Genomic DNA, 22,305 nt, shown 5'->3' with positions numbered 1-22,305 from the left:
GGTAAGGATTTACTTCTGAAAGTAAACACAAATTTCCAATTGGGTGGTCAATCATTTGCCATATCTGTGATGACGACATTGGAACAGAATAGCCACAAAGAGAGAAAAACTAGAATTCTCCGATAGGCCCCAGCAAACAAATCATCAACAATAACTCAATCTAAAGAGAAGTGAAGTGTCTATTTCTCAAAGGAGTTTAATTCCTTCACAGATACTTTTCTTTGGGTATGCGTTCCATCAGGGGCTGTATTACAGTGTGCCGGGGGGTGCAACAGGCAGGTGCGCCTGTTTTGTGCGCCCCGGGGAACCCTGGTATTATAGAAGGGGCTGCAGACATTTGTGTGGCTCCTTCTGTAATACCAACAGCACTGGCGCAAACGCAGCCAGTGCCATCATTAGATGACGTTCCTTTATTTTCATGGGTCATGGTTCTACGCAAATGAGAGAATAACTTTGCCTTTACACCCACGCCGTACTATGGACGTGGGTGCAGAGGCAAACATACCTTTAGGAGACATACTGAAAGTTCTCCACAAAAAGGTGGCGGACTTTCAGTGCGCCACCTAAAGGCAGCCCTCTTGAGGGTAGACAGGGGATCTCATGGACACCCCCAGACATACCCTTGCAGGCGACTGCAGTAACTCACTGCACCTGCCTGCAAGGGGATCGCTCTCCCCTCTTTGAAGTGCAGGCGGGTTGCTGCCTGCACAGTGAAACACAGAGTGGCTTTGAAGCAACTGCTCCGTATTTCTCATAAATACCCTGCCTTGGGGCAGCACATGTTCGCGGCTGCCCTGGGGGCAGCGCATTCATGGCAACGCGGTGCACTTTTCCTGTTTGCGCACAACGCACCTATTTAAAGGTGCAGGTAAAGTGCACCGTATATATAATACGGCCCCAGGTGGTGCACTTGTTTGACCTCCTGGAAAAAAACAGATGTAGGCCCACCCTACTGCACCTACTGTCACTCAGCTCACCACTGATTTGCTTTAGTGTTAGTTCATTTATTAAAAGCGCTCTCTGTTTTAGGAGTCATGTGATCTTTTGATTTTATAATGTACCCAGGCGAGGATTTTAATGTGCTGTTTTAATTGTTTGAAAATCATGAGTGTTTTTTTATGTATTTGCTTTTATGATCATATTTAATGCTCGAATAAAGCTATTCGATTGATTGATTGACCTCCTGCAATTGTGGATCAAAACCAAACCCAACATCTCAAGAAAACTGTGATCAACGAAAGGAGAACCCCTGACAAGTCTTTCAAGACTCTGCTCCCAATCCTGACACAGACCCTGATCAATAATCAGAACAAATTGATGCCCAGTTGAACTCATGTTAAGCCGTTATCAATGAACCCTGCCTCGATCCTATCACACAATCTCAAAGCCTCTTCACTTGAGTTTTCTGTTGGGACCAAAATAGAGCAATCAATCATAATATCAATCAATCACAATATCAATCAATCATAAACCTCACAATAGTCAATCCTAACCGTAGCTTCACCTAACAGATCTTGTAATGCTGTTTGTCGTAAATTAGATGAAATCACAATTGAGATCCCTGCTGTACGTCAAGCCAGACGACTTGTGGTGGGGCTACTCTTGTGGCACATACGCACCTGGTCGTACACCGTGGCATTTGTTTGGGCAGTTTCATTCCAGACCTGGTGGAAGAAGGCATCGGAGACTGGGTCCGTCACGTCTATGCTCGGGTCAGCATTTGTTCCCAGTAGTGTCCTTTGGGGTAACAAACAAGATAACAGAAGAAAAACAAGATAACATGAGTAAAAACAAGGTAACATGAGTAAAACAAGGTAACATGAGTAAAGCAAGGTAACATGAGTAAAGCAAGGTAACATGAGTAAAGCAAGGTAACATGAGTAAAGCAAGGTAACATGAGTAAAAACAAGGTAACATGAGTAAAGCAAGGTAACATGAGTAAAGCAAGGTAACATGAGTAAAGCAAGGTAACATGAGTAAAGCAAGGTAACATGAGTAAAGCAAGGTAACATGAGTAAAGCAAGGTAACATGAGTAAAGCAAGGTAACATGAGTAAAGCAAGGTAACATGAGTAAAGCAAGGTAACATGAGTAAAGCAAGGTAACATGAGTAAAAGCAAGGTAACATGAGTAAAGCAAGGTAACATGAGTAAAGCAAGGTAACATGAGTAAAGCAAGGTAACATGAGTAAAGCAAGGTAACATGAGTAAAACAAGGTAACATGAGTAAAGCAAGGTAACATGAGTAAAAACAAGGTAACATGAGTAAAACAAGGTAACATGAGTAAAAAAAAAAACCTTGATGCTCACCCAAGATAATGTGCTGTAGCAACAAATGATGGACGGAATGCTGAATAAATCAGTCAAGAGATCTGGGTTGAATCCATCATTGTTCTTTAGCCCACTTTGCCACCTCAGTTCGACCCAGCCATATGCCAATCAGTATTCAGCCTGCTCATTATAGGAACAGTCCAGCCCATGGGTCCCATGCTCACTACACCATCAGATTCAAGCTAGCCTGGCTGATATAGGGTGTTACCCCGAAACTGGTCCCAGGATGCTTGTTTCTGTTTCAGGGCGGACCTGGCTTGGCAGTTCGGGCTGGACTGTTCCCATGAGGCACAGGGTCAAGACTGATTTGCATATGGCCCGGTCTAAACCGGGGTGTCACGGTGAGCAAAAGAATGATGGATTTAACCCAGATCTCTTGACTGGGGGTGAATGTTTGATTTGTTCAGCATTCCGTCCATCATCTCTTCTTTTTGCACATAAGAGAATATGACAGTTCGCAGTACTCAGTCTTTGTAGGTCAAATGTTGGGCAAAATAAAAAATATTTGCAGCATAATTCTTCCAGGAAAAAGTAGGCTTTGGAATATTTTTTGATAAAATACTCGAGACCAGGACATGAAGATACGTAATCCGCGACAGTGCTGCGAGGCCCGAAATATAGGAATACAGTGCTAGACACATTTTCCCCCAAAAGCTCTTTTTGGAATACGCTAGACATTGCCCAACACGTGTTTCCCCTCTATAACCCCAGGCAAGACTCTGAAGTGCATTCTTTCCTAAACATATCTTCTCCTCACCCATTTAGAGTGATCTGTTCTAATCATGTTTCACGCTCACTACGTCTGGTCACTCACTCCTTTCTACTGGATTCCTTTAAAGTTTAGAGACCATTCACTAAACTTGCATGAACATTAAATGATGCCTGATTTCTTGTTACTCTGTCTATAAACCCTGATGACCTGATGTAATGAGGCAAATCATTGATGATCTAAAAACATTCGATTGACTTCAAGTGTTTTTAAACTCATTGTGAAGCACAAACGTCTTCTCCACACAAATGAAAACATTTGCATTCAAGCAAAACCCTGCAGATCTTTCTCAGCGTTTCCCTTTAATTCTTCCGCCTAAAGCATCTCATTCTCAGCTAAAATGAAGCTCAATTTTCAGCCAATTTGTTACAAGATACTCCTCAAGCGGTAATGTTCTGATGATCATCTGTCATTCACAAAGTCTTCCAAAGCAATTTGTCTGCCTCTTTATATTTAGGGTCGGATTAGGAGTTGGGCGGATGGGTTATTCCGTCACAAACATGATAGATATCCCATCTGTCGTCATATTATAAGTGCATTGTATCCAGTGGCATTTAGAATGCGGAGGATGGGATATGCGTCACGGTCGCGATGGAGTAACCTGTCCGCCCAACGCTAAATCAGGCACTTGGACCTTCCTTTATCAGAAAGAACAATTCGAAACTGCTGATTCATCTCATTTTTTATCTTTAATCTTTTTTATGTAACACTTATCAAGGTAATATAAAGATGAAAGCACCCAACTCAAACCCAGAAGTCCTTGCTCTGGCACACATCTGACTCCTCCAGTAAATATCTTTTTACTAATTGATCTCTCTTCATTATTGTCCTAAACTCATGCTAAGAAACTTCAAAAAGGACGGGCAGCGGGAGGGGAGGGCAGAACATACCACTAATTCCCAACAATGAGTTATGGGCTATTACATCTGTGTTCCTAATGACCTTTCAGTGGTTTTAGTTTGTAACCGTACAATCCCTCCATCTGACATTGTTTGGGAAATGTCTTTGTTTTATTTTCTGATGTTACCAAATACTTGGAGCACCACAACCTCCTGGACCCCCCTCAATCCAGATTCAGAGTCAACCTGAGCACTGAGGCAGCCCTGATTGGAGCAAAGTCACCGAAGACTAGCTAACCACCACCCTCGCCCGAAGCCCACCCGCTGACCCAACCGACCCCGACACCGCCGCCCGCAACCTCAGACAGTGGATCGACGACTGCGCCAACACACACGCCCCGTTCAAGAAACCCTCCAACAGCCACACCAGCAAGAAAGTGAGCTGGTTCACGGAGGACCTCCAGGCCTCCAAGCAAACCTGCTGAAAGCTAGAGAAGAACTGGCACCGTGAACGAACACCAGACATCTATGCAGCCCACAACAACGCCACCCGCAGACACCATCACCTCATCAGATCCGCCAAAAGGGTCTCCTTCAAAGACCGCCTAGACAACAACGCACACAACTGCAAAGAGCTCTTCAACACCGTGAAGGAACTCTCCAACCCCACCTCCAACACCAACGACATCCCACCTTCGCAAGACCTGTGCGACTCGCTTGCCACCTTCTTCCATCGCAAGATTGCAGACATCCATGACAGCTTCAACGCCACGACCGCCCCGAGAACCACTGAGACCCCCACCACCACAACCACCATCCGCACCAACCGCCTGCTCTGCTGGACCAACATAAACGACGACACCACCATCAAAATCATGAACATCATCCACTCCGGATCTCAGTCAGACCCATGCCCACACCACATCTTCAACAAAGCCAGCACCGCCATCGCACCCCATCTCCGGAAAGCCATCAACATTTCCTTTGAGACAGCAACCTTCCCAGAGAGCTGGAAGCAAACCGAGATCAACGCCTTACTCAAGAAACCCAAGGCGGACCCCAAGGACGTCCGGCCCATCTCCCTGCTCACGTTCTGGGCGAAGGTCATCGAGAAGACCGTCAACAAACAACTGACCCGCTACCTCGAGGAGAACAGCATCCTGGACCCGTCCCAGTCTGGGTTCCGCAGCAACCACAGCACTGAGACTGCCCTCATCGCCGCCACCGATGACATCAGGGCCCTGCTGGACAACGGAGAAACCTCGGCCCTCATCCTCCTGGACCTGTCAGCCGCCTTCGACGCAGTCTGCCACCGCACACTACGCACACGCCTACACGACGCCGGGATCCAAGAGAAGGCCCTGGACTGGACCACCTCCTTCCTCTCCGGCAGAACACAGAGCATCCGCCTCCCCCCCTTCCGCTCCAAAACCACCAAGATCATCTGCGGTGTACCCCAGGGCTCATCCCTCAGCCCAACGCTGTTTAACATCTACATGGCACCGCTTGCCCACGTCTCCTGACTGCATGACCTCAACATCATCTTTTACTCAGATGACATCCAGCTGATCCTCTCCCTCACCAAGACCCTCACACCGCCAAAACCAACCTCCACGAAGGAATGAAAGCCGTCGCCGAGTGGATGAAGAACAGCCGTTTGAAGCTGAACTCAGACAAGACGGAGGTCCTCATCCTCGGATCCACCCCTTCGGCCTGGGACGACTCCTAGTGGCTGACCGCACTGGGAGCAGCTCCAACACCCATTGACCACGCAATCAACCTAGGGATCATCCTCGACTCCACCCTCTCCATGACTAAGCAGGTCAACGCCGTCTCTTCCTCCTGCTTCAACACCCTCCGCATGCTCCGGAAGATCTACAAGTGGATCCCCACTGAAACGAGAAGAACGGTCACCCAGGCCCTCGTCAGCAGCAGGTTGGACTATGGAAACGCCCTCTATGCAGGAGCCTCGGCCAAACTCCTGAGACGACTTCAACGCATTCAGAATGCCTTGCATGCCTGATCCTCGACATCCCCCGCCGCAGCCACATCACACCCCACCTGAGAGACCTGCACTGGCTTCCCGTCAACAAGAGGATAACCTTCAAGCTCCTCACCCACGCTCACAAGGCACTCCACAACACCGGACCAGCGTACCTCAAAAGACGACTCCGCTTCTACACCCCCACCCGCCAGCTTCGCTCCGCTGACCTTGCCCTCGCCACAGTCCCCTGCATCCGAAGAGTGACCTCCGGCGGCAGATCGTTCTCCCACCTCGCCGCCAAGACCAGGAACACCCTCCCCATCCACCTACGGCAGACCCAAGACCTGCTGAACTTCAGAAGACTCCTCAAGACTTGGCTTTTGAGCAGTAGCAGCATCCCCACCTCCCCCCTCCCCCGCCAGCTCCTTGAGACCCTTATGGGTATGTAGTGCGCTTTACAAATGCTATGATTGATTATGATTGGTTGATTGGCTCCCGATCGAGAAGAGATGCCATTTCAAGATGCTGACCCACGCATACTAAATCTTGCACAACGAAGGGCCAGCACACATCAACAAATGAATTCCCTTTCACCAACCAAACAGACACCTATGATCCACCTCCCTGTTCCTCGCAGACACCCCCCAGATCAGCCAAGGCAACAGCGGAGGATGCTACTTCTCTCTCCGGGTGGCCAAAGCTGGGAACGACCATCACCTGCACCTCAGGAATACCACATCGCTGAGGGAATTCAGAAAAGTACTCAAGACAAGACTGTTTGAATAAACAGGGTACCACGAAGCAGCTAGCAACTCCAGCACCTTGAGCCCCTCACGGGTGATTTGCCGCACTTTATAAATCCTGATTGATTGACTGAGTGAAGAGCCATAACTTCCCTCTAACAAGATTTTTCAGTAATTTGTTTTTTGGATGCATTGTGAAACTCTTGTGCTTTCCACGGTCTTCTGGCATGAGTGTTGGGTTCATAGGGCGGCTTTCTGCCATGCCCTTTGCCTGCAGCTGGCCCCAGATAACCCCCTCCATATGGCATCAGGCCGTATCCAGCTGGCACCGGGTGGAGCCATGGGCAAGGACAAGAGGTACAAAGATGCGAACCCACAAGCCCGAAGGTCCAAGAGAACTCCATGAACAAGGTGTGCATTGACCACAGCTTTGTGACATTTTATACATTTTCTGTTCAGGTAATGCTACCCGTTGTTACACATTTGCTGTCACTTCCTTAAAACATCCTACCTTGGAGTGCTCTCTGTGCTATCTCTGCACTGATAGGACAGCTTAAATCAGGATGCAGTTCAGTAACACAGGTGACCCCTGGCTCCAAGTGTGAAACCTCAGTACAGACGCACGCATGTGATGCGTGACTTGAATGACAATTAGGATACACAAAGCAGCAGCAGAGGAAAGCAAGGGAAAATAAGACAAATTAACTTTCTTAAATATTTTTTAAAAGACATAAAATGACCTCATGATACCACTGAAGAGTGGAAGCTATTAATACCCAAACCCTTAAACGCAATATATATACCACAGTCATACATCCTCAGGTTCTGGGCTACCATAGCGCACATCACAGTAGCCACGTATTTACAGCCATCACTAACGTACTTATAGCACTCTCTAGAGGACTATCATATTTATAATGCACTCCAGATGACGTGGCAATGATCCTCTTTGAGAGCACCACTTAGTGCTAAGAGGAGGCCCTGGGTGTAGTCGGAGGCAGCAAATCAGATTGAATACAGTGTCCAGGCGGCATTAATGAACACCAAAACCCAGATGTCACGTACTGCCACCACGCGATGGACCCGCAGGTCTTGTCCAGCAGGCTTGTTTGTGATTGTTGTGTGTTAAGTGCAGGGCCAGACGCATCCAATTCCACAATTTTTGTGGTTCTGTGCACTCCCCATGGAGCCTCATCTGTGAATTTACGCTCCTTTACTTATAGTACATATCAAAGGTCTATTTGACCGATGAGGTCACCGCTTGAGACTGAAGCCTACAGTGGAAAGATTGGCATTAAAACAAGGTTTCTCTGTGATCTGCTGACCTGAGGACACGTGAGCTGCAATCTCACCGCTTTTAGACCCTTTGCATAACCAAAGACCTGTACCTGAAGCAGTCAAGTCGCAAGCTGCGCGCGAACTCCCCAGCCTGGTACTCCTCCCCGTCCATCACCGAGGGCACGGTTTCAGTGTCCTCCACGATGACTGCCAACTCGCTGTCCCGCTTGCCCAGCATGCTGCGGTCATTGATGTTTGCAGAACCTGTGAGAGAAGGGCAGGCCAAAATGGACATTTTGTAAAATATGAAAACAGACCTCAGTCCAGGCAGATTTGGTATTTTTCTGGATCACGACTGCCATGGAACTACAAGATGCAGACACGCTAAACACAGGGCTTTGACCCGAAATATGCTGATCACTTTCCTTAAGTCATTGATAAGTCTAATGAGGCAGCGTAGGGGTTGGAAGCCCAAGACGGAGTGAGCAGACCATCTGTTTCAATTCCTAATCCCCGTTCAGTGACCTGGTCTGAACTTGGTCCCTGGAGCTTTGCTCCACCCACAGGCCAGGGCATCACTTCCATGTTACTCTCTCATCAAGAGAAACAGGGTTTGAGGAAATCTTGAAATTTGTTGGGATGGACCTCTGGGAGTGAACAGGCATTGAGGAGCAAATTGGCTGAGCTGAAGAAGCGAGAATTGGCAACAACTGGGTTCAAGTGATGCTCCAGGAGAGCTGAAGGAATTTCCCTACTCCACTGTTAAATTGATCATAAACCAAGCCGAGCATCATCAGGCTGCCGTGCTTGAAGATCCGTGTGCAGTGTACCACGCATTGCAACTCACCGATGATGACCCGGCGGTCGTCCACAATCAGCATCTTGCTATGGATGTAGATGAGCTCGGTGACGAGTGTGCCGCACGGCATCTCCCCGTGGGTCCGCAGCCCGCACACCGAGAAGTAGTTCTTCCACTCATTACCAACTGGAACAGGGGCAGAAAGAGAGTTACTCGACACAAACAGGCATTAAGGAGATAAGGCCTTGAATAACTCAAAACCAGACATGACAAGACCAAGTTAGCCACAACTCCAGACATACAATACTCTGAAAGCAACTTTGCAGGCCCCTCAAGTCTCCACTTGCGCATTTTTACTAGACTTAGGGCACGAGAAAGATTCATAGATGAGCAATACTTTCACATCACTCCTCGAAAGAGGCGCGAACGCTCAACAAACACTGATATCAGAGCTGGGTTGGATGTGACAAAATCATGGCCAATATTGCGGACCTGCCCCTTGTCCCGGTGAGCATCTATAGGGCAGTACAGAGTTACTATTATTAACACACCATCACCATGTGCCCCCCTAGAATGCTGCTGTAGAGGGACATCTTGCACTGGGTGAAACATTCCGTTCCACAGTCACCCACATCGCACGTGTAGAGTTTGTGGCTACTTGAACGTCTCCCTCTTGTCCCAGCCGCCATGCCTCGGATGGTGGTCTTTGCCGGCCATAGCTGGACCCATTATTTCCCATCTATTCTGCTAACAGTACCAACACGTTGGAAGTGTGAAACATTCCCGCCACAGACTGGGATGAGGACATCAGTTTCTCTGCCATAAGACATCCTACAACAAGCATTGGCCGATTACAACTGACCTGAGCTAATGCTATTGCCTCCAGACGTCCACTTGTTTCATCCCAGGAATAAAGTAGAGGTTCCCCGAGATCACGTGGAACTATACACTTATTCCATAAGCTTGGCCTCGTCTTGTGAAATGTTTTGTTTGATAGGTTTGTTATGATTGTGAAGGATAGTTCATCCAGTAGAGGTGGGAGTAAGACGTTTGATGGGGTGTAACGAGTGAGGTTTGTCTCTGTTGCGAAGGTGTAAGAAGTACTTGCAATGTCATCACCACAGCTGACGTGTAACGTCACCACTGGGCATCAGTTCAGAAGGAGAAGGCTCGAGCGCTCCTAGTGCAGTATTGGCTCCGGATACCAGCTGTCTGGCCCACATGTGGACCATGAAGCTCCTCCGAGAGCTGCCAAGTCTCAGTTCGCAAACTAGTGTCCCATTTAGGGGAAGTGGGGGGAAGAAGATAACGTTCCCTTCAGGTTGACCATCACTCCTGGTCCACAGGGTCTCTCCTGATTTCATATTCTGAACACCACGCATACTTGCTCATCTATGAATGTGCTCATCAGAGCTCATGCAGACTGAAAAACAAGACATTCAAGGATTCATTCCAGACCTAGGAATTACAAAACCCACGTGCCACCTGAGTCCGAGTGTGAGAGAACCTGATGCTGCTGGTGTCACTTACCTACTTCCTTCAGGCGGTAGATGATGGAAGACTCTGCTCTGCAGATTGTGCTGCAGGAAGGAAACAAGCACAGCATCAGACCTAGGGCCATATGTACGAACACATTTCCCCATAGACACAGAATGCTGTGGCAAGAATTACAACAGAGGGAGAACTCGCCAGCTAGACGTTACTTGCAGGAGGCTCTGGCCAACTCTGGTTTACTGCCGCTATGGGACACACACAGTCACCACTCAATTTTCAAAAAATTTGTGTGGAAGGCATTGAAAATACAGTCATTGGTGGAGGACAAAGCTGCCTTTTCTGCCAGAGCGCATGCATGGATGACTTTGAATTCGTACAGGACTTTAGCCCCGCAACAATATTTTAACTTGGGCTATTCAAAAGCACTGAAACTAAAATTTTTAATTCTACGACTTGGAGTGATGCCATGCACACAGCATCTCCCCCCATGAAAAAGGGACCCGACCTTCACAGTATGCAGTTTATGTAAAAAAGGACAGGGGGACATTACCCATACCATTTGTTCTTGCACGGAAACACTTCAAGAAAGGAGGCAACTGTTAAAAATTCCCTTTAATCAAAGGGGGATTCATTCAAGGAGGCAGGCAGTATTGGCCTGCTTTGACCCAGCATCCCCACAATTGAACATCAGACTAGTCAAATTTTTTGAAGCAGCCCGGGCAAAAACACCAAACTGACATCAAGATCTTTGGGCGCCACAGCCTTAGGCCCATCAACTTTTTGTTGGGGGTGATCCAATTGATGTAGGCATCTGGGACACTTGTAAAGGTGGCCACTGTACGTTTAAATTTGTATTTTAACTTGTAAAGTCAATAGAAGCGCTTTTATTAACAGAGTGTTGATATTTTACGGTGGTCGTATATTATATTTTACATATGGTTTTTAATTTTGTATGTATTGCATTGGTTTTAAGTAACTCTGCAAATAAAATAAACTTCCATAGACACAGAATGGGTAAAACCCTTTGATACATCTGGCCCCTAGTGCCTAGCGATGGTAGCAAGACCTAAGACACTCAAAGAGAAAGACCAGCTATAATGGGTTGCTGGCCAGAAAGGGTATTCATGACATCTTTTATAATAGGCGATGTGGAACATGTGTTCACTTTTCATTTTACGGCAAACCTTTCTGAAGGTGAAAGCAGTTGAGGCTCCTGGGCGATGTTGGTTTACTAATCTGGTAAAGATATCTGCAAGATCTGCATTACGATGCTGCAGTTCGAGGTGGGGGTGCCTCATATGGGATCAACGTTTCACAGGAGCCATCCTTACCTGGAGGACAGTGCGAAGCACTTCAAGGTCAGATGCCAAGGACAAGATTGCTGGTAATACGAGCTAAGATGCAGATGTTCATTTTTAGATGCCTATATTGTTCAACGGGGAGCTCCTCTCAGAGTCTGTACAATCCCTGAGGTGACAGGGAGCGCTGCCTGTCAAAAAACATCGTCACATGAGGTTGGACCAACCTGAGGAACATCTCAGTAACGTTAAGTGGGCCTCCGTGAGTTGTGTAACCACCGTTTAGAGGAGAGGAGACCCCTTCCCAGATACACCCACGGAAGCACACGGCACCTCCTCGTGTACTGCAGAGTTGTGACAAGCTCAAACTTGAAGATGGTGTGTTTCACTTCTCAGCATCTTCTCATCTTCTAGATACAGTTTGGCCCTCATTATGAGCTTGCCAGATGTTGGTGCAGTGGTACCAGGTGGCGGAAATCTCTGATTCCGGTGAGTTTCTCCATTCCAGAATCTGGAAATTGTAAGTTTTATCATCAGAATGGGGAGCAACAGACTGGACTCTGGAACAGTGGATTCCTTTAGCACTGGTTTCCACTGGGTTCCCCAATCCGGCTGAATCTAGGGAAAATTCATGACTCTGGTTGCTTAGAGATGTCAAGATGTTAGCAACTCAGTACAGGGTTGGTTTAGGGTGAGGGACTCATCTTCCAACCCCTTTGTGCCAGAGGGGAGGAGCAAGGGCTGTGCTCCTGTCCGCGTACAGCCAGTCGGAAGGAGGGCCTTGTAAATGTTCAGGTTTTAATATGACATGGTATCCTGTTTACAGCTGCTCTTAATATTGGCAGATAAGAATAGACAGGGTTAGCAACATAGTGATTTGTGCAGGATCACACAACTAATCCATAATGAAAGCACCAAATGTGTACACCAGCATTTTATGTGTTCCCTACGGGCACATCACTTGAGATCTGTATTTCTTTATTTATAAAGAGCCTTTAGAAACCATTCTGGAGAGATTAGTGTACATTTTGTGCAAATGTGATGCCCATGCAAAGTTTGCCCTCATCGGTACCATGCACCCTTAACATCTAAGAGCCTGTTGTGCCTTATCAGGAGCTGCAAAGCAGCCTGGGTTTGTGCTCACTGACATCTTTGTGACCTGATGTTTATTTTGCCATGTGACAAAAGCTCAAATGGCTGTTCAGCAGGATTGGCAGAATCCTGCCACATAAAGAGGCAGGACTCGGTTTGTAAATCCGACCAAACCAGCTTTGAATGGAGGCCTACAAGGGACAACATAATTCCACTTAAATTTTCTTGATTCCTTAAAGGAAAAAGGATGGAACTCAAAAAATAAAATAGGCATCCAATTAATGGTGCTGCGAGGCAAGCAGCTGTCTTGTGGCATGCTGCCTGCTCCCAATGCCCTGAAAGTAGGATATCCTGTTTTGGGTTTGAACCTATAATAACGAATAAAAACCCCACTGAAATAGAAACAGCCATTATCAGTGTAAACATATAAACACTGATAAACACCTACACAACCACGAACTAAAATGCCACTCAAAGGAAGGAAAGTGAGAGAATGGACCATTTGTATTTCTTTCTGAGGGGGGGGGGCAAAATAATGTCACTTGAATAATAGCAAGAAAACTGGTCTAAGATGATCCTGCTTGAGTTTTGTTGTTTTGGGATTTCACTCAAGTATCATGTTTTCTTCCTTTTGTTTCCTCCAGTGTTGTGTGCTTGCATAAAGGTGTGGGGTTTAGATGCATGTTTTAGGTCTGATATAATTTTTTTTAGATACTATAGAGTATGGGGATAGTAAAATCATATTTGATCTTTTGACTGTGCAGGTTTTTTCACTGCTATGGCTGATTGGTGAAATGGCTGGTTCATAAGAATCGTATCAAACATGCACCATTACATTTACCCACAGACAGGGAACGAGTACGCCCTTTGATACATCAGCCCCCTATTTTAACAAGGTATGACTGATAGCCGGTCACCTGCAAAATACCCCAGGCTTTAAACATTCAATGCAGAGTGGAGTGGCATGTATGTGTGAAAAGAGGGCTGTCACCGTGCACATGGGATAACGGTGAAAACATGATACAAGACATTCCACAACCCAACAAAGTTCACAGCTATAAGGTGTCCTGTTTTTTGTGTGATACCTTCAGCTAATTCTGCATTTTTAGCCAACTGCACTTTACAGCTGGGGGCTTTGAGTCTATAGTTACAATGTTAACAAAAGAATTTCAAGTCTCAGAATACAATTTGGTGTCAGTAAAAATGTCAGGAGTGACTTAAAGTGAGACATATGCCTTGGGGACACCTGGCAGCTGTGAGTATCCACGCAACAGCTGCACCACCTTAATGTAGTCGGAGAAGAGTGCAGGAAGTAGTGGAAAACATGCTTAGAGCATCAAGTTTCAGGTGCCGTAGAATGCAGGGCTACAACTTAATCAGGTGTAATTCAAAATGTTAAATGTTTCACAAGGTATAATGCTGTTGGCAGGGTGGACCTCTCCTTCAACGTCATAATATTCAGTAGGGAGTAGGGAATCGACCCCCAACTATGTAGAGGAATGTGTTTACAGAAACATTTAAATATAGCACTCTCACGCTGTTAATCCATTGATAGTCCCGTGAGCTACAAGAGTGAGAGGTACTGAGATGTGTGAGAGGTACTGAGATGTGTGAGAGGTAATGAGAGGTGAGTGCGAGCCAGAGTGTACGACACAGACTTTCTATGCTTAAAACAGTCTAACAAAAGTCCATTGGACACACTGCCAATGTGGCAACGCTACATACCCTGCATTACTTGTCCTGTATATCAAATATGTGCTTTATAGAAATCACAACAAAAAACAACATGTTTTGTAAACATTGGAAAAACACGGTTTTGCCTGTTTTGGGGGTTAGGAAGCTGAACACACACAGATAGGCACTGATTGCAAAAGGTTTGGAAAACGCCACAGAAACCCACACAAATAAACTCTGAAAACAGGATAGCCCACCTGAGGGCCAGCTTTCAGCTTAAAAAAGGAGCCACCCTCTCTTGGGTGTCTCTATCCAATCAGTGGTTTGTGACCATAACTCCAGTGGCAAAACACTGACGCCCTCCTCCTGTACACCAGGTTACTCCACTTTCATGGCTTCTTCTTCAGAACTGTAATGTGTCACAAGGTCCATGTTGTGAGGCGCAAAGCCTGTACCCTTGAACAGTTTGAGGTGAGGTCTAAATGTAGTGAATATGGGATGCTGCTCAGTTTACAGTTGCACCCCCTGCACCTCTCTCCTCACAAGTGTTCTGCATCCTCTCCTGAGCCACTGTAGACTTGATGCCCCTCTGAGACACTCCCACCCCTCCAGGACCATGACATCACAGCTCTGCGTCACATCTGAAGCGCGCTACTCTCACCTGCAGCGACACTCCAGAACCAGGCCCTATGTGTCCTTCAATAGTCTGGATCCCTCTTATTCGGGACACTATGTCCCTGCTCCTAGTTTTGAACTCACAGATTGGTATGGCCACGGCCATGCCCTTCCCCTTTTTTACTGATGCTTGCAGAGAGCACCTGTGCTTGCTTCATCCTTCGCTGCTCACCTTTACCTGCTCACGGTTCTCCTGGGTCACCTTCCCCGCCTGCTCTCTTAGTCACAGTTGTCGCTGAGCGCACTCCAGCTGGTAGAGTTGTCTTTGTATTGATCCCAGCACATAAGCAGTGCCCTGAGTGAGCAGCCCCCTCCCCTGACCCCCAGCACACCTTCACCTGCTCACGGTAGGGTTTTTTTCATATATCCCATGGGTCACTCTCCCCACAGGCTCTCTTGGTCACAGTTCTCCCTGAGCACGAGCAACGTAGGGTTCACGCACCCTCGAGGACACCCTTCTGTTTCTCAATGCACTGTTCTTGCAGTAATAATATGTATAAAACGTGCGCCTACCTCCAGCGGAGGTGTCCCTGAACCTCCCCTGTGCCACCTACCCACAGTGCTGTCCACGAGAGCTCCCAGCCTGATGTTCCTTCACTGACCCTAGCTCAAAAGCAGCACCCTAGGTGAGCTGGGCCTACGTAGGGTCCACCCACCCTCAAGGTCACGCTTCCTTGCTCCTTGCACTGTTCTAGTGCACATCCCATGTGCCACCTACCCACGGTGCTGTCCACGAGAGCTCCCAGCCTGATGTTTATTCACTGATCCTAGCTCAAAAGCAGCACTATAGGCGAGCTGGGCCTACGTTGGGTCCACCCACCCTCAAGGTCACGCTTCCTTGCTCCTTGCACTGTTCTAGTGCACATCCCATGTGCCACCTACCCACGGTGCTGTCCACGAGAGCTCCCAGCCTGATGTTTATTCACTGATCCTAGCTCAAAAGCAGCACTATAGGCGAGCTGGGCCTACATAGGGTCCACCCACCCTCAAGGACACGCTTCCTTGCTCCTTGCACTGTTCTAGTGCACATCCCATGTGCCACCTACCCACGGTGCTGTCCACGAGAGCTCCCAGCCTGATGTTCCTTCACTGACCCTAGCTCAAAAGCAGCACCCTAGCCGAGCTGGGCCAACAGAGTCCACCCACCCTCAAGGACACGCTTCCTTGCTCCTTGCACTGTTCTAGTGCACATCCCATGTGCCACCTACCCACGGTGCTGTCCACGAGAGCTCCCAGCCTGATGTTTAGTCACTGATCCTAGCTCAAAAGCAGCACTATAGGCGAGCTGGTCCTATGTAGGGTCCACCCACCCTCAAGGACACGCTTCCTTGCACTGTTCTAGTGCACATCCCATGTGCCACCTACCCACGGTGCTGTCCACGAGAGCTCCCAGCCTGATGTTCCTTCACTGACCCTAGCTCAATTGCAGCACACTAGGCGAGTTGGGCCAACAGAGTCCACCCACCTTCAAGGACACGCTTCCTTGCACTGTTCTAGTGCACATCCCTTGTGACACCTATCCACGGTGCTGTCCACGAGAGCTCCTAGCCTGATGTTCCTTCACTGACCCTAGCTCAACGGCACCACCCTAGGCGATTTGGGCCAACAGAGTCCACCCACCCTCAAGGACACACTTCCTTGCACTGTTCTAGTGCACATCCCATGTGCCACCTATCCACGGTGCTGTCCACGAGAGCTCCCAGCCTGATGTTCCTTCACTGACCCTAGCTCAACGGCACCACCCTAGGCGAGTTGGGCCAACAGAGTCCACCCACCCTCAAGGACACGCTTCCTTGCACTGTTCTAGTGCACATCCCATGTGCCACCTATCCACGGTGCTGTCCACAAGAGCTCCCAGCCTGATGTTCCTTCACTGACCCTAGCTCAAAAGCAGCACCCTAGCCGAGCTGGGCCAACGTAGGGACCACCCACCCTCAAGGACACCCTTCCCTGCTCCGTGCGCTCTTCTTGCGTCATCACGCCAGCCCACGCCCTCACCTGTACGTGAAGTGCAGGATCGCCTGGATGGAGTTCCCTCCCCCTGTGGAGATGTCCCCCTCGAATCCAGGCAGGAGCGGGATGACCACATACACACGAAATTTCTTGTTCGCCCTAAAAAACAGAAACAGAGAAAAACAGGGGTCTCACATATTATAGCTTTAGTAATGTTTCAAGAAAGCACGAGACAAACTGGGTCCAATGTATTCCAGCTGGCATAACCTGAGCATTTCCCCAGCTTTAGTCGAATGCTGCCGCTAAATAAAGATTTAATAAACCACGATTCGGTCATTAATGCTGTTTTTAGTGAACGGCTGTGGTAGCAAGGCCATGAAATTATCACAATGTCTTGGGTTTAAAAGCAGACTGAAACATGAACAAGGGTATCGGCTGAGGGTATCCCACAGTGCACCTGGGGTATCCCACAGTGCACCTGGGGTATCCCACAGTGCACCTGTGCGCGCTTTAAAAGACCCTCTTGACAGCAAGACGTCTATGATTCCAAGTTAATCTTGGCCCTGTAGTCCTCTATAGGTTGCTGCCTGCATGGATACAGTTAACCCCTGACGCACACATCTTGTACTGTCCACCCCTTAGGGTGAGTCTCTGATCAGAACTCAACTCCGAAATCTCTTTAGTGCTGCTGGGGGCTGAAGATGCACCACTTCCAACTAACATCGGATATGGTGTATGGTGCACACAGCGAAGCGCGCTATCCTTATCCTTGAAGATGTGTGGTGCACACAGCAGAGCTCGCATCCTTGCGGATGTGTGGTGCACACAGCGGAGCACTCTGTTCATGCCGATGTGTGGTGCACACAGCTGAGCTTGCTATCCTTGCCGGTGTGTGGTGCACACATCGGAGCTCGCTATTGTTGCCGATGTGTGGTGCACACAGCGGAGTTTGATATATGTGGCTGACACTGAGTACCCAGCCTTGTGCCCAGTGACCACCATATCCCAGGCTTGGACTTACCAGAAATATATAAGATTGAGGCCGAGCAGCGTGGATGACTGAATGTAGCCAGGAAAGGTCGTCGGCCGCCCCTCTACCCGAAACATGGGTTGTATGTGAGCTGGCACACCCCCTCACGGGTAAGGTATCAGGGCTGCTCTGCTGCTCCCCCCACTCTGCATGTGGGCCATGCACACAGAGACCTGTGTGGAGGTGAAGGTGTGTGGGTGGTTAGGCACTGGGACAGCACAGTGCATGTAATGTAAAAGGTAGTGGGTAGGTAGGGGCCTTGGTGGTCCCCTTACATATGTAGAGATCAGGGGAAGTCATGTGAGCACTATGGAAGGATCCATCCAGAGCACAGCAAACAGAGTACCTCACTATGTGCACCATACAGCAGCAGCACTAGAGTGCTCCACTGTCTGCACCGCACATCAGCAAGGATAGATGCCCGACAAAACACTTGCCATGCAGGTGAAGCCATTCAAGGAACTCCTGTGTCATGCCGGAACCAGGAAATCCTGAAATCCACCGGGGTAGAGACCTTGGCTAGTGGTAAACTGGTTTAGACCTGATGCAAGCCTAGCTGGGGTGAGGTAGACCCTTGTAGTGTAACGGCAAAGTGTGATGGAAAGGGAAATGCCGCTTTCTGCTAGACCGTCATTGGTTGCTTTGTTCGGGTGCTATGTCTGACATGATACTAAAACTCTTCCTGGAGTGAGTTTCTCTCCCACCCCAGAGACGGCTCTTTCACGGGCCACAAGTCACTCTGGAAGGGAAGAGGGTCCGGGAGCCCTGTGGGCCTTGGTGCTCATTCTGAGGAGACATTGTAGAAAGAAGGGCGAGGTCCTCTCGCTTTCTTCCTCCAGACCAGAGGTGGTCTTCTCCTGTTGTCACTCCAACGGAGCCTGAAGAAGGACCAGCCTACGTTTGCCGCTTCACATGCAATTTCGGAGTGCGCCTGCCTCCGTGTCCAGCATTCCTCCCTAGTCCAGGCCGATGCAGATCTCTCCAGTCTGCACAGAGCTGCGGCCCCTGAAAGGATGAGAGCTTGTTTTGATCCTTCTCCACCTCATGTTAAGAAGCCAGGTGGACTAGGCAGAGCATGGGGGCTAGGGGCCCTTTCCAGGGACACAGTCCATGTGCCCAAATGATATAGAACATGGATCCTTCTCAGGGTTTTAGTATGTTCATGAGTTTGCCTACGGGACCGAATGGCCACCGTGTCTTCGCCCTCTTTGCCCATTTCTGAGCAGAGTGTCTCCTCGGAAACACAGTTCACTATTCTTGGCCACTAGTTTATTCAACATCCGGCTGGGAGATCTTCACCTTACGCAGTCACCAAGTGCACCAGGTCTCAATGTCTAGACGTTTTCAGAGTGTAGTCCGCAGATGGGGCTTCCGGTAAGTTCCAGAATGGGTTACATTGGTGCCAGGATCATATGGTCGAACTGTTGTGGTGTAATTGGTTTATATTGGTGTAACCTACCACTGTATCTGGTAGGCGTGAGAATCAAGTGTTTTCATCTCGCTTACAAACACCCTGCCCTCTTCCCCCGTCTCAGCATAATGTGTGTCAACGGGAGGGCTCTCCCTTTCCGAGACACACCAAGGGCGAGGATCACTCTCTCAAAGTCCCCTTTAGAGACTCTTAATGCATTCATCGAAGCTGCTTCGACTCTGCTTGACCCATCTCCAGCTTGCAACACTAGCGCTCTAGCGCTTTCACGCCTTGGCATAATGCGTTGTATAAGTTTCCTTTAGTTCCAACATAATCAACCACAATATTCGGCTGGCCACTCTGGAAGATTGGTTCAGGATTGCTGGAAGCGCTCTAGACAGCATCAACTCAGAGTCCAAACTCAATATCTCTGCCTTGAATACTCAGTATCTACATATGGGCTGCAGTGCGGGGTCCACGTAGGATCCTCTCTAATCCCACCACTGTTTGCGGGCTATGCGAGTCCCCGGTCGCCACTGCTGGACCAGTACATGATCCACTTCCAGATGTACAGAGTTGACTCAGAGGACCTTTCCTACATCACAAACTGCCTTGACTTTCAGATGGCTAGCTAGCCCACGATTCGGCCAGTCCGCGCTATAACACCGAAAAGCCTGAGAAGTATCTTAAACTCCAACCACAATCAAGGCTTGATCAGGGTGTCAACTTACAACTCTCCACCCGCTGAAAAAGACCCCATCGCCTTCAAACCACCCATCGGATTGAGCCAACAGAATGCCACGTCCCACGATGCATAGACTATTGTACCTGGAGCTGCAGGGCCTCCTTGAACACCCACAAATAAAGCTGAGGAGATTTGCTTTCACTTGCAACAATGTGATGAGCCAAAACCAGCCCTGGAGGCAGCCCACGGGGGTTTTAATGCCAGCCTAAGCACCTCACTGCCCCAATAAGTCTGGAACCTTATAACAGCATGCAATCTGTAGTCCTTTATATGCGTATATTCTATATTTGTTTACCCATGTGTTTGGAATTCCATGCCCTGACTTTGGCTGTTGAAGTTAACCATCTTTACTGCTGTTAGCTGGAGGTCTGTGCGTAAGGTTATCCAATATAGCTGATTTCATTTACTTTTGTGTCCCAGCCAGTCATACTTTGGTCCCAGTGGGTGCCACCATAGAATTAGAAAGGCATACACCTGGCATGCCTAGAAAATCCGTCCCCACATTAAATTCTGCACAGAAATGTGTTCTGCTTTTCAACACCAGATCCATAATGTCCATTCTAGCGGCTAAAACTTGGTAGCAGTTACTTGTCCCAAACTGGGAGTGAACAAAACCTCTGGTTGGGAAAAGTTAATACAACCGAACCCTTCAACAAAGCACTCAGACACCCTCTGGGTATCGCATTTATATACGAGGAGTGATTGTTTTTGCTTCATTCCAGGGGACTCCATCGATTCATTGAATACTGCATTTTCTTTGCCAATTCTGAAGCCTGTACAATATTTTTACCTAGATATGGCGAGATAACAGCGAGCGCATTATAAGAACGAGTGCATTATAAGAATGATCGCATTATGAGAACAGGCGCATTACGAGAACAGGCGCATTACGAGAACGGGCGCATTTCGAGAACGGGCGCATTACGAGAACGGGCGCATTACGAGAACGGGCGCATTACGAGAACGGGCGCATTACGAGAACGGGCGCATTACGAGAACGGCCGCATTACGAGAACGGCCGCATTATGAGAAGGAGCGCAGTATGAGAAGGAGCGCATTATGAGAATAGGCACATTATGAGAATGAGCACATTATGAGAACGGGCGCATTATAAGTGCATTTTTAGAATGAGCGCATTATGAGAACAAGCGCATTATGAGAATGAGCGCATTTTGAGAACGAGCGCATTATGAGAACGAGCGCATTATGAGAACGAGCGCATTATGAGAACGAGCGCATTATGAGAACGAGCGCATTATGAGAACGAGCGCATTATAAGTGCATTATGAAAACATACGCATTATGAGAACACATTATGAGAATAAGCGCATTTTGAGAATGAGTGCATTATGAGAACGAGCGCATTATGAGAACGAGCGCATGAGAATAGGCACATTATGAGAACGAGCGCATTATGAGAACGAGTGCATGAGAATAGGCTTATTATGAGAACGAGCGCATTATGAGAACGAGCGCATTATGAGAACAAGCGCATTATGAGAACAAGCGCATTATGAGAACAAGCGCATTATGAGAACAAGCGCATTATGAGAACAAGCGCATTATGAGAACAAGCGCATTATGAGAACGAGCGCATTATGAGAACGAGCGCATTATCAGAACGAGCGCATTATGAGAACGAGCGCATTATGAGAACGAGCGCATTATGAGAACGAGCGCATTATGAGAACAAGCGCATTATGAGAATGAGCGCATTATGAGAACAGGCGCATTTTGAGAACGAGCGCATTATAAGTGCATTATGAGAACAAATGCATTATGAGAACACATTATGAGAATAAGCGCATTTTGAGAACGAGCGCATTATGAGAACGAGCGCAATATGAGAACGAGCGCATGAGAATAGGCACATTATGAGAACGAGTGCATTATGAGAACGAGCGCATTATGAGAACGAGCGCATTATGAGAACGAGCGCATTATGAGAACGAGTGCATTATGAGAACAAGCGCATTATGAGAACAAGCGCATTATGAGAACAAGTGCATTATGAGAACAAGCGCATTTTGAAATCGAGTGCATTATGAGAACGAGTGCATCAGGCGAACGAGCACATTATGAGAATAGGTGCATTATGAAAAAAAGGCTCATTATGAGAACAGGCGCATTATGAGAACAGGCACATTATGAGAACAGGCGCATTATGAGAACGAGCGCATTATGAGAACGAG

The 22,305-nt window shown here is 48.0% G+C and overlaps 1 protein-coding gene across 6 annotated transcripts in view; it reads right to left on the bottom strand.

Moving 5' to 3' along the window:
• Window positions 1–22,305, bottom strand: part of PLD2 (phospholipase D2) — a 495,902-nt gene that overhangs the window by 11,063 nt on the left and 462,534 nt on the right. For all 6 annotated transcript variants that reach the window (XM_085638423.1, XM_085638422.1, XM_085638426.1 and 3 more), the window contains 5 exons: window positions 16,973–17,086; window positions 10,272–10,321; window positions 8,790–8,927; window positions 8,053–8,206; window positions 1,620–1,737 (listed from right to left, as the gene is read on the bottom strand). In XM_085638423.1, the coding sequence (XP_085494549.1) occupies window positions 1,620–1,737; window positions 8,053–8,206; window positions 8,790–8,927; window positions 10,272–10,321; window positions 16,973–17,086 (574 nt within the window). The remainder of the gene's footprint in view (window positions 1–1,619; window positions 1,738–8,052; window positions 8,207–8,789; window positions 8,928–10,271; window positions 10,322–16,972; window positions 17,087–22,305) is intronic.

The sequence above is a fragment of the Triturus cristatus genome, chromosome 12 (assembly GCF_964204655.1).
Source record: "Triturus cristatus chromosome 12, aTriCri1.1, whole genome shotgun sequence".
NCBI lineage: Eukaryota > Metazoa > Chordata > Amphibia > Caudata > Salamandridae > Triturus > Triturus cristatus.
The sequence above is the reverse complement of the archived record's forward strand: the minus strand, read 5'-3'. Positions and strand labels throughout refer to the sequence as shown.